The 13,710-nt window shown below is 38.1% G+C and overlaps 1 protein-coding gene across 1 annotated transcript; it reads right to left on the reverse strand.

Moving 5' to 3' along the window:
• Window positions 1–1,956: 1,956 nt before the first annotated feature.
• On the reverse strand, window positions 1,957–5,352 carry LOC127899314 (uncharacterized). Its single transcript, XM_052432663.1, has 3 exons — window positions 2,873–5,352; window positions 2,678–2,777; window positions 1,957–2,586 (listed from the first exon to the last, which is right to left on the reverse strand). The coding sequence occupies exons 1-3, from the start codon at window positions 5,350–5,352 to the stop codon at window positions 1,957–1,959; spliced, it is 3,210 nt and encodes a 1,069-aa protein (XP_052288623.1).
• Between the last annotated feature and the right edge of the window lie 8,358 nt (window positions 5,353–13,710).

Below are 13,710 nucleotides of genomic sequence, written 5' to 3' on the forward strand. Positions count from 1 at the left end.
AAGTAGTTAACAGTATCAAATGACACCCCAGAAAGAACATATGTATAAATAGTAAACATACAGCAAACTAAATCCACAAATAACATGTAAGAACAGTAACTACAACAACCCTTATCCAGCAAAAGACTAAATCTAGAAATAATAAGAAAAATAGTAAACAAACTGACCTTTGTTGTTTCAGCAACTGCTTCAGCTTGAACAGACTCTATGCCATCATCTCCAACAACATTATTGTTTTCACCAGGCACGCGAGGGTAGCTGGAACTTGCTATATCTGAATGACGAGGTGTTTTTCTTAGTTCATTTCTCATTTCTTCCAACTGCCGATTAATTGATTCCCTCCATAGACGGTCCTCTCTTTGCCTGTCTCTATCAGCAGGCCTCTGGTAAGTTTGAAAATACAGAGACGGGGTCACAAACTTGCCCACTCCTTGCATATGACCACATTTTGGAGCTTTTCCTAAAGATTGTGCGAGAATATCATTTTTTCCGGATGACCGCATCTTTCCTTTCTTAGCTTCCATCTCCAATTTATCCTACCACACAAATGAATTAAGTAAGCCAATGTTATCAAAGTATAAGTAATCACAAATAGAATTACAGTAGTAAGCAAAAACTTTCTTACGATTTTTTTAATAACTGGTTCAACATCAGGGTGGTATCCTCCGTTTTTCATTTGCCGAGCTCTCTTCCAAAGAACACTCCTGTCCACTTCTTCTTCAGTAAGGCCTGTTTCTGAGCACTGTAAAAAAGTTAATAAAAAGTTAAAATGTTAGTAACAATCATTATTTGCATTAACCAAACAACAGTAAAATGTTAGCAACTAACTCACAGTACATACCACTTCCTGCATTAACCCAACGTAACCTTTTCTACTTAGGCGATGATTAAACTTGTTTTGTGCCCGCCTAAGTTTATTCACACCACTAACTTTCTGCTTAAAACAACCAAACAAACAATGGATAAACCCATAAGGAAAAATGTCATAAGCATTGATATATTATTAACACTTGAATTAAGACACTCACTTGAAATTTTTCAGATAGTCTTTCCTTTACAAACTTAATCCAACTTTCCTTAACAATCGTGCTGTACCGTGCTGGTGGCTTGAAAAGCCTTTTACGGTCATTAACAAATGGTAAAACATAGTTCCTCATTAGAGTGTACTTAAAGTTCCGAAATGCAGCTCCGATGGCTTGTAGTACTTGCTTCCTACTTCGAGGATGAACCACGAAGGACACCTTCAAGTTTCATTATGAAAATGTGAGATTTTTCCAGCCACAATAAAACTAGAGTAATCGTCTAAAGGAAATTATTTTATACCTTAACAGACTCCCATAGACGCTCCTTCGTATCATCTGGAACTCTACGCCAATCGTTGTAGAGGATTGGAATTGATGTACGAGCCAAAACACCAATATACGTAGCCAGCTCAATGGCTTCTTCACCAACTGGAACACCAAGGCTGTTGTATTTAACCACAAACCTTCCACTTCTTTTCCTCTTTTTGTTTTGTTCTGACCCAACAGTGCCACCTCTGCTTCGCTTACTGCTGCTCTCAGGTTCATCCTCGTTCCCATCTCCAAACTCATCAAGATCAGGGACATGATCGGCCAGGGGCGTTTCAGGATCATATTCTTCGCGGATAAGTGCCTCATGGTACTCTGATTCCTCACCAACAAATCCATCATTTTGTTCATCTAAAAACTCATCGAAATGGGCATCAGATTGCTCAGGTGAAGAACTCTCAGGGACATTTTTTCCCTTATCCATGATGAATATCACAACTGCAGAACAAAATCAAATGATGAGAATACACTACCATATAAAAACTGCCAAAAAATATAAAATAAAATAATAATAGATACCATAAATACTTCTTGTATTAACCTTAACATATATCATTTTGAGAAGGACTCAACAAACAGCTCATGCAAACAAACACAGAAACGATATTCAAGGTCCAATCCAAATTCCCTCTTTGCTGTCTCGTGCGTACATTTCAGAATCATCGTCAATAGAGTTTATGTTATCAGCACTTGGAAATTCAGTAGTCAACGAAGGGTATTCCACTGCATCTTCGCTTCTTTGTGTGGGTTTACCTCTTCTAGGCATTTGGCATACAACTGACCACTTCTTATCAAGCTGATCAGGTACATAAAAAACTTGGTTGGCTTGAGAAACTAAAATAAATGGATCAGATTTATGACCCATTCGTTGCAAGTCTACCAAAGTAAATCTGAGTCTATCCTTCATAACACCACCTCTGGTATGTACCCAGTCACACTTCATTATTGGAATTCTAAAGATAACATAATCTAGATCCCAAATCTCTCTAATCACTCCATAGTATGTGATGTTAGAAGTGACAGGATTTTTATCTTTTGAACTTGCGACTGAAATTGTTTGTGCAACCAATGACACTCCACTATTTTGAGTAACTCTATTTAAGTCTCGATCTCTTGTAACAAAGTGAAAACCATTTATGTCATATCCAGGATGTTGGAAAACATAAGGACGAGGCCCTTGGGATAACCAACGGATTGTTTGAGTAACAACGTCACCGTTCTCTATCAACATATTTACCTATTATTAATCAATAGGAATATAATGTTAAACAAGCACAAACCGAAACAGAAAGGAAAAAAGGAATTAATTAAACTAATGTTATCAAAACCTTATCTGTTAGCCAATCTGCAAATGTTCGGTTGTGTTCATCTTGCAACCACTTCTCATTTTTTCGTGGATGGCAAAGTTGTAACCAATCCTCATGCTCTCTAAAAATCAGTTAAAAGGATAAAATTTTCAGGTTCCTAAACTACCAAAACCTGACAAATATAAAGCTAAAATAACACAAGTTAGATAACATCACCTTATATAAGGCTGAACTTCCTCAGTGTTATGCAAAACATACAAGTGTGCTTGATCTAATGAAGTTCGATCAACTTCCACCATTTGTCCACCACTCATGGGCTTGTCAATTTCTAAATTCTGCACATGTCCAGGTGGAACCCCAATTGTGGGCATGTTTTCCAAGTATTCTGCACAAAATTCTAATGCTTCCTCGGCAATATAACTCTCCGCTATGCAACCCTCAGGACAGTTACGGTTTCGAACATAGCCTTTTAGAGTTTTCATGTATCGCTCAAAAGGATACATCCACCGAAAATATACGGGACCACATTGTCTAACTTCACTCACTAAGTGAATAGTAAGATGAACCATTATGTCAAAAAAAGAAGGGGGAAAACATTTTTCAAGCAAGCACAAAGTCTCTACGATGTTTTTCTCCAATTCATCTAGCATTGTCACGTCAATCACAGTCCCACACAACGAATTAAAGAAGAAACAAAACCTAATGATAGCTTCTTTGACATGTTTGGGCAGCACACACCTTACGGCAATTGGCAAAAGTTGTTGCATAAGAACATGACAGTCATGAGACTTAAGACCCTGGAGTTTAAAGTCCTTTTTTGAAACAAGATTCCTAATATTTGAAGAGTATCCAGTAGGAACCTTGATACTTTTCAAAGCTGCACAGAATCTTGCTTTTTCCTCCTTAGTTAAGGTGTGGCAAGCAGGAGGAAGCCATGTACGATTGTTGTTTCCTTTAACTTGTGGTGCTAAGGTGGGCCTAATTTTCATTTCCAAGAGATCCATCCTCGACTTCAGTCCATCTTTGGACTTTCCAGGAATATGTAGCAGTGTACCGTAGATGTTCTCACACACATTCTTTTCAATGTGCATAACATCTAATTGATGCCGCACAAGCAAGTGCTTCCAATACTCTAAATTATAAAATATAGATTTCTTCTTCCACCACGCGAGATCATTATTGTTCGCACTTTTACGCTTTTTACTGTTGCTTTTCCCCCATCTATTATCAATAGAGTCGACCAACTGGAAAATTTCCTCCCCGTTTAACAATTTTGGAGGGGTTTCATCACACACACTATTGTCAAAGGCTTTTGCTTGGAACCGAAATTTATGACCATGAGGAAGCCAAAGCCGATGCCCAATGTATACATTTTTTCCACTATGTTTAAGTCTACATTTTGGTGTTTCTACACCACAATATGGGTAGGCATAATATCCTTTAACAGTACATCCTGCTAAATTTCCGTATGCCGGGAAGTCATTTATTGTCCATAGTAATACAGCCCGCAAATTAAAGTACTCATTTTTGTAGGCATCATATGCCTCCACCCCAACATCCCATAAAGTTTGCAAATCCTCAATAAGAGGTTGCAAATACACATCAATATCTAAACCCGGTTGTTGAGGACCAGAAATCAAGAGGGACAACATCATGAATTTTCGTTTCATGCACAACCATGGTGGAAGATTATAAGTAATAAGAATTATTGGCCAGCAGCTATATGTACTACTAAGAGAGCTATGTGGATTGATTCCATCAGCTGATAGAGCTAGGCGAAGGTTTCTAGGATCGGATGCAAAGATCGGCCATTTCTCATCTACTAACTTCCAAGATGGTGAGTCAGCCGGATGTCGGAGTTTACCATCAACCATCCTCTCATTTGCATGCCAAGTCAAGTCCCTAGCAGTTTCGGATGACTGAAACATGCGCTTAAACCTAGGTATAGGAGGAAAATACCATAAAGTTTTTGCAGGAACCCCTTTCCTATATTGGTCTATAGTACCATCCTTTTTCTTCCATCTACATAACCCACAAGTAGGACATTCCAAAAGACCTTCATACTCTTTTCTGTAGAGTATGCAATCGTTTGGGCAAGCATGAATTTTAACATATTCTAAGCCCAAAGCTGACATTGTCTTTTTGGCCTCATACATAGAGGTTGGAATTTCATTATTTTTAGGGAAAGCATCTGCTAAAACACTCAACAATGCAGAAACGCTACTGTCAGACCACCCAAATCTACCCTTCACATTGAACAATTTCACTAAAAAGGATAACTTAGTAAATTTTGTGCATCCTAGGTACAAGGGTTTCTCAGCCTGTTCTAGCAACTCTTTGAATGCCTTAGGGTCCCCACAACAACCCTTATAAGCATCATTAACCATTTCTAACTCATTACCATTGTCAAACTCTATATTTTGTTGCTGAAAATGGTTTTCTCTTTGAGGAGAAGAACTCTTACGAATCTCTTCCCCGTGCCAAAACCAATTGTCGTATTTCACATCAAAACCATGCATATATAAATGATCTTTTACAGTTGTAGGTGTTTCAAATGATAAATTCCCACAATCAACGCATGGACACCTAATGACGCTACTCCCTGCAACATTTTTTATAGCAAAATTTATAAATTTCTGGACACCCTCTTCATATTCTGTCGACAGTCGATTACATTGAATCCAAGATTTATCCATTTCGGGCTTAATAATTAATGTTCCTGACATATACATAAAACAAAGAAAGAATGTACATACTTAGAATATTTGTCTAATGTTATAACACCATGTGAACTAAACAAATTTTAAAATTACAAATATAGCAAACAAGAAAGCTGATAAACTGAATTTCATACTTTTCAAAAGTTCACTCTCCTACTATACTATAAATATAATAAATAAGACAGACCCCACAACAAACACATTACATAGTATCATAATTATAAATTTAAAGATATGTAAATTTTAAGCAAGTGTATAACAACTTCAATCTACGTCAAATAATAGAGGATAAGAAATGGAACTTACCAAATTAAACACAACAATCTGCTGTTATATCCAATTCCAGGTACAAATCCAGCAACAATATTGATTACTGAAATATATTTTGAATGATCAGTTGATAAAATTCCAAAACTTGGATTCAAGAGGGCTAAAAAGTTACCAATAAATTACATTAATCATATGAGTAAGCCTAAGAAGAAATAATAAACTACAACTTCAAATAATATACATCAGTAGAACAAAAATGAAAGCAAACACAAAGAAAAGCTTCAAGTACCTTAATACAATGCCTTCAACAAATCAAGAACATCGAACTGTCACGTTTATGCAGCAATCACAACTATTTATATTTGACACGCAAATGTTACGACTCAAGACAACAACAGTAACAATAATACCACCAGATGCAAAATAGCTACAACACCACATGCATAGGTAGATGACAATGAGATGTGAGAATCCCTCAATTTTACATAACAGAATCAGTTACTAAAAGTCCCTCCTCAGGCTTTGTTATAGACATTTCAGGCCAATATCACCATCTTCATACACAAACACTCATTTAACTTAACGAAGCTTCAATATCAGAAATAGCTAGAAAAAAAATTCACACACAAACACATGAATATAATTCAGAATTACCTAGAATAAAAAAAAATTAACAGCATTATGCAATGCACGATTACAACTCAAAACAGAACTCAAAATTAACAACATTATATCTTCCTAGGAAATTATTTAGTAAATTGATTACCGAAATATATGCAATATATGCAATACATGCAAATACATTTCAATTTTTTACAAATTATTTACTACTTTACATAAAAGTTCAATAAATAGTCAAAATTAAATACATGCAAATGCAGCAATGACTCACCAGTGGCCGTGAAGCTTCAATTCACCGTCAAGCCTAGGGTTTCAACTTCGGCAACAACGATTTGGGTCTTCTTTCACGGTAAGCGATTGGGTTTCTTTCAGTCAATAAAAGTACCCTGGATGTTGTTCTCATTCCAATTTGGGTTTCGATTAGCACTGACTTCGTCCCAGCAAAGAGAGATGATTCAGTGAAACAACCAGAATGATTTTGAAACTATGGGTGTTTGGGTGTCGTTAGTTTGCTATGGCTGGCCTTTGAGGGTTTGCTCCAAGTGTGCTAATCGATTTTGAGATTCCACAATAACGCTTGCAAATTTTCTGAACACTTAGAAAAAAATTTCCCTCTTTTCTCACAAAAATGTTTCCCCCCTTAACAAAACGCAACGTTTTATTAATTGTTTTTTGTTATTTACGTCTGTTATCCTCAAACTTGCGAAACATACAACTGAGACGACATCGTTTCACTTCTATTTTAGTAATATAATATTTTTAAAAATTAAGTCAAACCCGCGCAATTAAAGTCAACATAAAAAATCAGTCTTTCATTCTTGATAGTCAAATAATTTATCACTAGTCTATCATAATTTCTTGATATATGATATTTATATCACCAATATATCATAATTTCTTGATAAACGATATTTCTATCACAAATATGTCATAAGTGTATGACAGAAAATAAATCTATCACGATTCTATTGTTGTAGGCCTCCAGACCAAAAACTGTCACACAGAGGACTGTCATAGTAGATACTTTTTCTTGTAGTGGCAGCAGATTGGGGATGACGTGAAGATGCAGCAATGCCAGTTGTGGGTTGATCTTAACTGAGGGTAAATTAGAAAACGTGCATAAAAAGTATGGGGAAATTTACAAAAATAACCTAAATTTTTTTGTAATTTTCACATTTAACCCTCTAAATTTTTTCCTGTCAACATTAGTCAAAAACCTTCTCAAGTGAAAAAAATACCCCTCCCATTCTCACCAAGCTTCATCTCTCTCTCTCTCTCTCTAACCAACGATTTTTCTCTCAAGGTGGTCACTCATCGCTGGAGACTTCCCGAAGTCCATCCTCGATAGCCAATATCACCAAAATTTCGGTTAAAATCTGAAATTAAAGGTTAGTTCAAAAACCCTAGATTTTGAAGCATGTTCTATTTTCTATTCTTCTTTTATGTTGTGGTTTTCTTGTTGTGTTGGTGATGGTGAGTGAAAATTGAAGTGTTTGTGACATTGATGGCATGGGTGAAGTTGTTGGTGTGGTGCATAGGTGAAGATTGAAGTTGGCGTGTGTTAGGCTACTACTTTGAGATAGCAGTTTAGAAGCGACAAATTGATGAGAAGAATAATGAGAAGAAGTGGCCAGAGGGGAAACGAGAGTTTTAGAAGCAATTCTTATTATTTATTAAAGTAGCAACAGTTCCTTATACAAGCCAAAGTGATCCTACGAAAATAATAATTCCTAATAACTTAATAACTAATCCTTAACGGAAAATGAAATAATGCAGATCTAAGACTAGGATTCTAACATCCCCTCCCCCTAAGAAGGCAGCTTGTCCGCAAGCTGGAAAAAAGGAAAACGGGCCGCGAACTCAGAACATTCCTCCCAAGTAGCCTCCTCCTTAGACTGACCTTACCACTGAACAAGGAGCTTAGTAACAGGGTGATTGTTGCGTTTGAAAATTCCACAATCCAAAATGGCCAAGGGCTGCCATTCCCAAGCAACAACATAAGGAGAATCAGGAAGCTGTTGTGATGGTGTATGAGCCCCAAGTTTCCTCTTTAAGCATGAAACATGAAAAACAGGATGAACCTTGCTTGTAGCTAGCAGATCCAATTTGTAAGCCACAGTGCCAATGCGAGAAAGAATCCGGAAAGGACCATAATAACACGGAGATAACTTATGAGTACCATTAGGATGCAAAGTGGACTGCCGATAAGGTTGAAGACGAAGATACACCCAATCCCCTTCAGCAAATACTCGTTCTGTACGTTTTTTGTCAGCAAAAAGCTTCATTCGTGACTGAGCAGCTTCCAAATTTTCTTTAAGAAGACGTAAAATCAAATCCCTATCGCGGAGAGCCAAGTCAACAGCATGAACATGAGTTGTGCCAGGCAAATAAGATTCGATTCAAGGGGGCGCCGACCATAGACTGCTTCAAAGGGGGTCAGTTGGATAGCAGAATGGAATGTAGTATTATACCACCATTCAGCCTAAGGCAACTAGTTAGTCCATGTAGAAGGCTGGTGACTAGCAAAACATCGCAAATATCCTTCCAATGAGCGATTAACGACTTCGGTTTGGCCATCCGTTTGAGGATGATAAGCAAAGCTGCGGCATAAAGAACTGCCCTGTAATTGAAAGAATTCCTCCCAAAATTGACTAAGAAATATAGGATCACGGTCGCTGACAATGGTGTGAGGCATTTCGTGCAATTTAGCAACATCCCGCACAAAAATTTTAGCGACAAGAGCGGTTGTATAAGGATGGGATAAGGCACTGAAATGAGCGTACTTGGACAAACGATCTACCACAACAAAAATAGATGTTTTGCCTTTAGAAGGTGGAAGACCATCAATAAAATCCATGGAGATATCTTCCCAAATTTTATCAGAGATGGGCAAAGGTTGAAGCAACCTGGAAGGATGCACATTTTCAGCCTTGTTTCGTTGACATACATCACATTCAGCAACAAAAAATTTAGCAGCCCTTTTTAACCCTTTCCAGTAAAAACTAGCTTTGAGTCTTTTGTAAGTGCGTAAGAATCTCGAATGACCTCCAGTTGGAGAGGCGTGAAATTCTTGTAAAATGTACTGGCACTTAACGGAAGAAGAAGGAAGAACAATTCGACCCTTGTATCATAAAATGGAGCCATCATAGGAATAATTAAGAACAGATTGGGATGACTGAAGACGGTCAATAAGAAGTGACAGGGCTGGGTCGGCTTCGTACTCTTGCTTGATTTCGGTAAGATGAGAAAATATTGGGGAAGAAATGGTATGGAAATGTGAGTCTTCGAAGCGATGAGACAAAGCATCCGCAACTGAATTTTCAGATCCCTTCCTATAAATAATTTCATAATCAAATCCTAAGCGTTTAGACAACCACATCTGTTGTTCCGGAGAGGAAATGTGCTGATCATGGAAATTCTTAAGGCTGCGATGGTCCGTAATAATTTTGAAATGTTGTCCCATAAGATACGGACGCCATTTTTGCATGGCAAAGACAATAGCAAGCATTTCTTTATCGTATGTGGACATGGCTAAGTTTTTTCCAGATAAGGCTTTGCTAATATAAGCGATTGGATGGTCCTCTTGCATGAGGACTGCTCTGATTCCCCGGCCAGAAGCATCGCATTCTATAGAAAATGGTTTGGTGAAATTCGGCAAGGCTAAAACTGGAGTGGAAGCCATGGCTTGGCGTAGCTCATCAAATACTGCTTCAGCAGTAGGACTCCAAGTAAAAGAATCTTGTTTAAGCATGTCAGTTAAGGGAGCAGTAATTTTTCCATACCCAGCAACAAATTTACGGTAGTATCCCGTCAAGCCAAAGAAGCCTCGTAAAGTTTTGATAGTGGTAGGTTTAGGCCATTCAAGCATGCACTGAACCTTTCAGGATTGACAGCTACTCCAGTAGAAGAAACAATATGACCCAAATATTTAACAGATGACTGACCAAAACAACATTTTGTAAGCTTGACATAAAGTCGATTTTGTTGCAAACATTGAAGGACAACAGAGAGGTGTCAAGCATGCTCCTGTAGAGAAGTGCTGAGGACAAGGATATCATCAAAGAAAACTAAAACAAATTTGCGAAGGAAGGGCCGAAAAATCTCATTCATCAGGTTCTGAAATGTGGCTGGCACATTTGAAAGGCCAAAAGGCATCACAAGAAATTCGTAGTGGCCATCATGAGTACGGAAGGCTGTTTTTTCTATATCGGAGGGATGAACTCGAATCTGGTGATAGCCCGAGCGAGGTCCAGCTTACTGAAAACTGATGCACCATGTAATTCATCTCATAGTTCGTCAACAACCAGAATCGGATAACGATCTTTGATGGTTACCTTGTTGAGAGCAGAATAATCGATACACATACGCCAAGAACCATCTTTCTTTTTAACTAATAAAACCAGAGAGGAATAAGGACTAACACTATGCCGAATGAGCCCAGCATCCAAAAGCTCACGAATCAAGCGGTCAATTTCTTGTTTCTGAAAATGAGGATAACGATAAGGTCGCACATTGACAGGAGAGCTTCCAGGAAATAATGGAATACGGTGATCAATTAAGCGTTCAGGAGGAAGTTCGGTGCATTCCGCAAAGATGCCAGAATATGTCTCTAGGACTTTAGTAATAATTGAAGGTGCTGATATATCAATTACTGAAGTGGTTATTGCCATAATCTGGAAAAAAATGCCTTGCTTTTCTTGAAGCAATAACCAATTAATTTCACCATGATTTCCCAAAGCCGGTGGCAGGGAATCATATCTAGTGAGTTGAACAGTTTGGCCTTTCCAAGTGAAGTGCATAGTTAGCTTTGAGAAGTCCCACAATATAGCACCCAATGAACGTAACCACTCAGCACCCAACGCAATGTCACAGCCACTTACTGGAAGTAAGAAAAAATCCAAGTGAAATTGGAAGCCTTGAATATTCACTGGGACGTGAGAACATTTTCTCGAGCTGTTGATCACTCCACCATCAGCTACAGTAACTTGAAACTGAGTTGTAGTAGTGACAAGGCACCCACATTGCTTAGCCAAGGATGGATTCAAAAAATTGTGAGTAGAACCAGAGTCTATTAATATAGTGACACCATGTTTTTTTAAATTCCCTTTCAGTCGCATGGTGTTTTGTGGGGTTCCTCCAGTGAAAGCCTTTAAAGAGACTTCTACTATTTCTAGTAATTCCTCTAAAGCCTCAGCTTGTTCATCTTTATCTTCAATATTTGCATCCAACAATAGAAGTTGAGGAACTTTACAACGATGCCCAGGCTTAAATTGTTCATCACAATTGAAACACAATCCTTTGGCTCGTCTTTCAGTTTGTTCGGCAATTGATAGACGTCGAAATGGTGGTAATCCCAGAGGGGGTGGGCCTAATAAAGACGGTTGTGATGACCCCCCAGTTTTGGTTATTGTGGGAGATGAATTAAGGAGTGGTGGCGATGGCCTGCTCATAGTAGGCCGAGGTGGAATCCTTCGATTAGAAACAGCCGCGTATTCTTCTTGGAATTGCTCAAAAGTTTGTAGGAGACTTGCAGGTTTCAACATCTGCACTCCAATTTTAATATCCTCTCGTAATCTCGAAAGGAAGCAACTAATGAAGAATGATTCTGGTAAATTCTGAGTTCTATCAGCCAATCGTTCAAATTGTCGTTGATATTCAATAACAATCCCAGTCTGTCATAGTTTGGTAATGGACCCGACTGCATCACCGTCTTTGAATGTTCCAAATCGAGTAACTAGAGCTCGTTTGAATTGTGCCCAAGTCATATTACCCATAGTTTGCTCTAACCAATGATACCAAGGTATCGCATCTCCATCTAGGTGTCCGATAGCAAGTGACAGCACATCTATCTCAGGCAAGGCAGCCAATCGCTGATACTGTTCACAACAAAAGATCCAGCTTGTTGGATTTTCCCCGCTGAAAATTGAGAAATCCAGCTGTATATGGCAGGGTTGCACAAGTGCTCCTCCAATACGTCCTGCAGGTTTGGGTTGTTGATTATTGATTTGTAACGGTTGGTTGTTGTTTCTATCTTCTTGAAACCGGATGAATTGTGTTGTGCAAATTTTAATGTACTCGCAAGCGCACGAATCTATTGTAGTATAGACTAATGGTGACGAGTGTCGATCCCACGAGGAGGTGGATTTTAATTGTGTAGAATAAATTTTGTAAATGGGTGATTGGATTTGTGGTGGAAATGATTTGAAATATGCTAAATCTTAAATTAAAATGGCAAGAATAAATTCTAAAATTGGAATTGAAATGGCGAGAATAAATTGAAGCGAAATCTATTGAAATGACGTACTTGGGTATCTGGATCCGTATCAACATGCATCATGGGCTAAATAATCCGTATTAATGCCAATTAAATCATGAGGGGGGAATCCACACCTCATGAACCACACTCTAATCAATATGGTGCTAAGGGCTTATCGTGCCAAATAATAATAACCTTGTACTAGAGGGCCAGTGAAACCAAGGCGGTACTAGACAAGATTAGTATTATTTGTCGACGAGAAGTCAAAGCATCCACAAAAACTAGAGGGGAAGAGAAAATAAATTTACCAAATTAAGCCCATGACACATGTTGAGACTTCACCTTCAACCCAAGCTCGAAAGAAAATTAGCCACTCATAATTGAACTAGGGGCAAAATGGGAATTTATTAAAATACGAAGAAAATACAAGATGGAGAGGGAATTTTAGAAAATAGAGTCCAAAAATGGATTCAGAGATATCAAATTAGGGGGGGGAGGCTCCCTTTTTATAGATACATGGAGTAAATCATGGCCATCGGATTAAAAACAGTTTGGACGCTCAGGATTGCGCCACGTCATCAGTTAACAGTCCACGGTTTGACTCAGATGAATAGTAACGCGGTTTGGTTGAAAATAATCCTGTGTGATGCATGTACCGTATGCGAGATTTTTCATCCACTGATATGCTGCCACGTCACCATCAACAGTACATAAGAATTTTAGCCCAACAGGATCGTGACACCTCATCAGTCAATGCCACATCATCGGTTAATGCCACGTCATCGATCCGTCTATGTGAACAGTGTTGTGAACAGTAACGTAGTTAGTACCGTACACGTGAATAGTACCGTACATATGAATAGTGCCATTTTTCCTTTTATGCTCCTCCTAAGGTTTTCGAACGTCCTGAGTTCAAAAGCGATGTCTGTTTTGCCGTCTGATCTCTCCTTTATTGTGAAATGACTATAATGCCCCTAAAATACATAAAATATTAATTAAAATAAAACACATGTAATTAAATCACAAGAAGGTTAAATACATAAAAGTAAGGGTTGTTAGTAAGACTTGAAATGTAAAATGACGGTTTTCTCCTTTATAAATATGCATTTTCTAACACTCAACAAATTGATCGCGGAGACTTAAGATTAATTCTTGGAGGTCGTTGGACTGTTGGGATAAGACCTTAA

Source organism: Citrus sinensis, chromosome 8 (assembly GCF_022201045.2).
Source record: "Citrus sinensis cultivar Valencia sweet orange chromosome 8, DVS_A1.0, whole genome shotgun sequence".
NCBI lineage: Eukaryota > Viridiplantae > Streptophyta > Magnoliopsida > Sapindales > Rutaceae > Citrus > Citrus sinensis.

What these genes read in the sequence shown, in the direction of transcription:
- LOC127899314 (XM_052432663.1), bottom strand. Translation starts at nt 5,352, where the DNA reads ATGGATAAATCTTGGATTCAATGTAATCGACTGTCGACAGAATATGAA. An exon ending in GAAGTTCAGCCTTATATAAG is followed by an intron (nt 2,778 to 2,872) that starts GTGATGTTATCT and finishes ACTGATTTTTAG; the next exon opens with AGAGCATGAGGATTGGTTAC. An exon ending in CAGATTGGCTAACAGATAAG is followed by an intron (nt 2,587 to 2,677) that starts GTTTTGATAACA and finishes GATTAATAATAG; the next exon opens with GTAAATATGTTGATAGAGAA.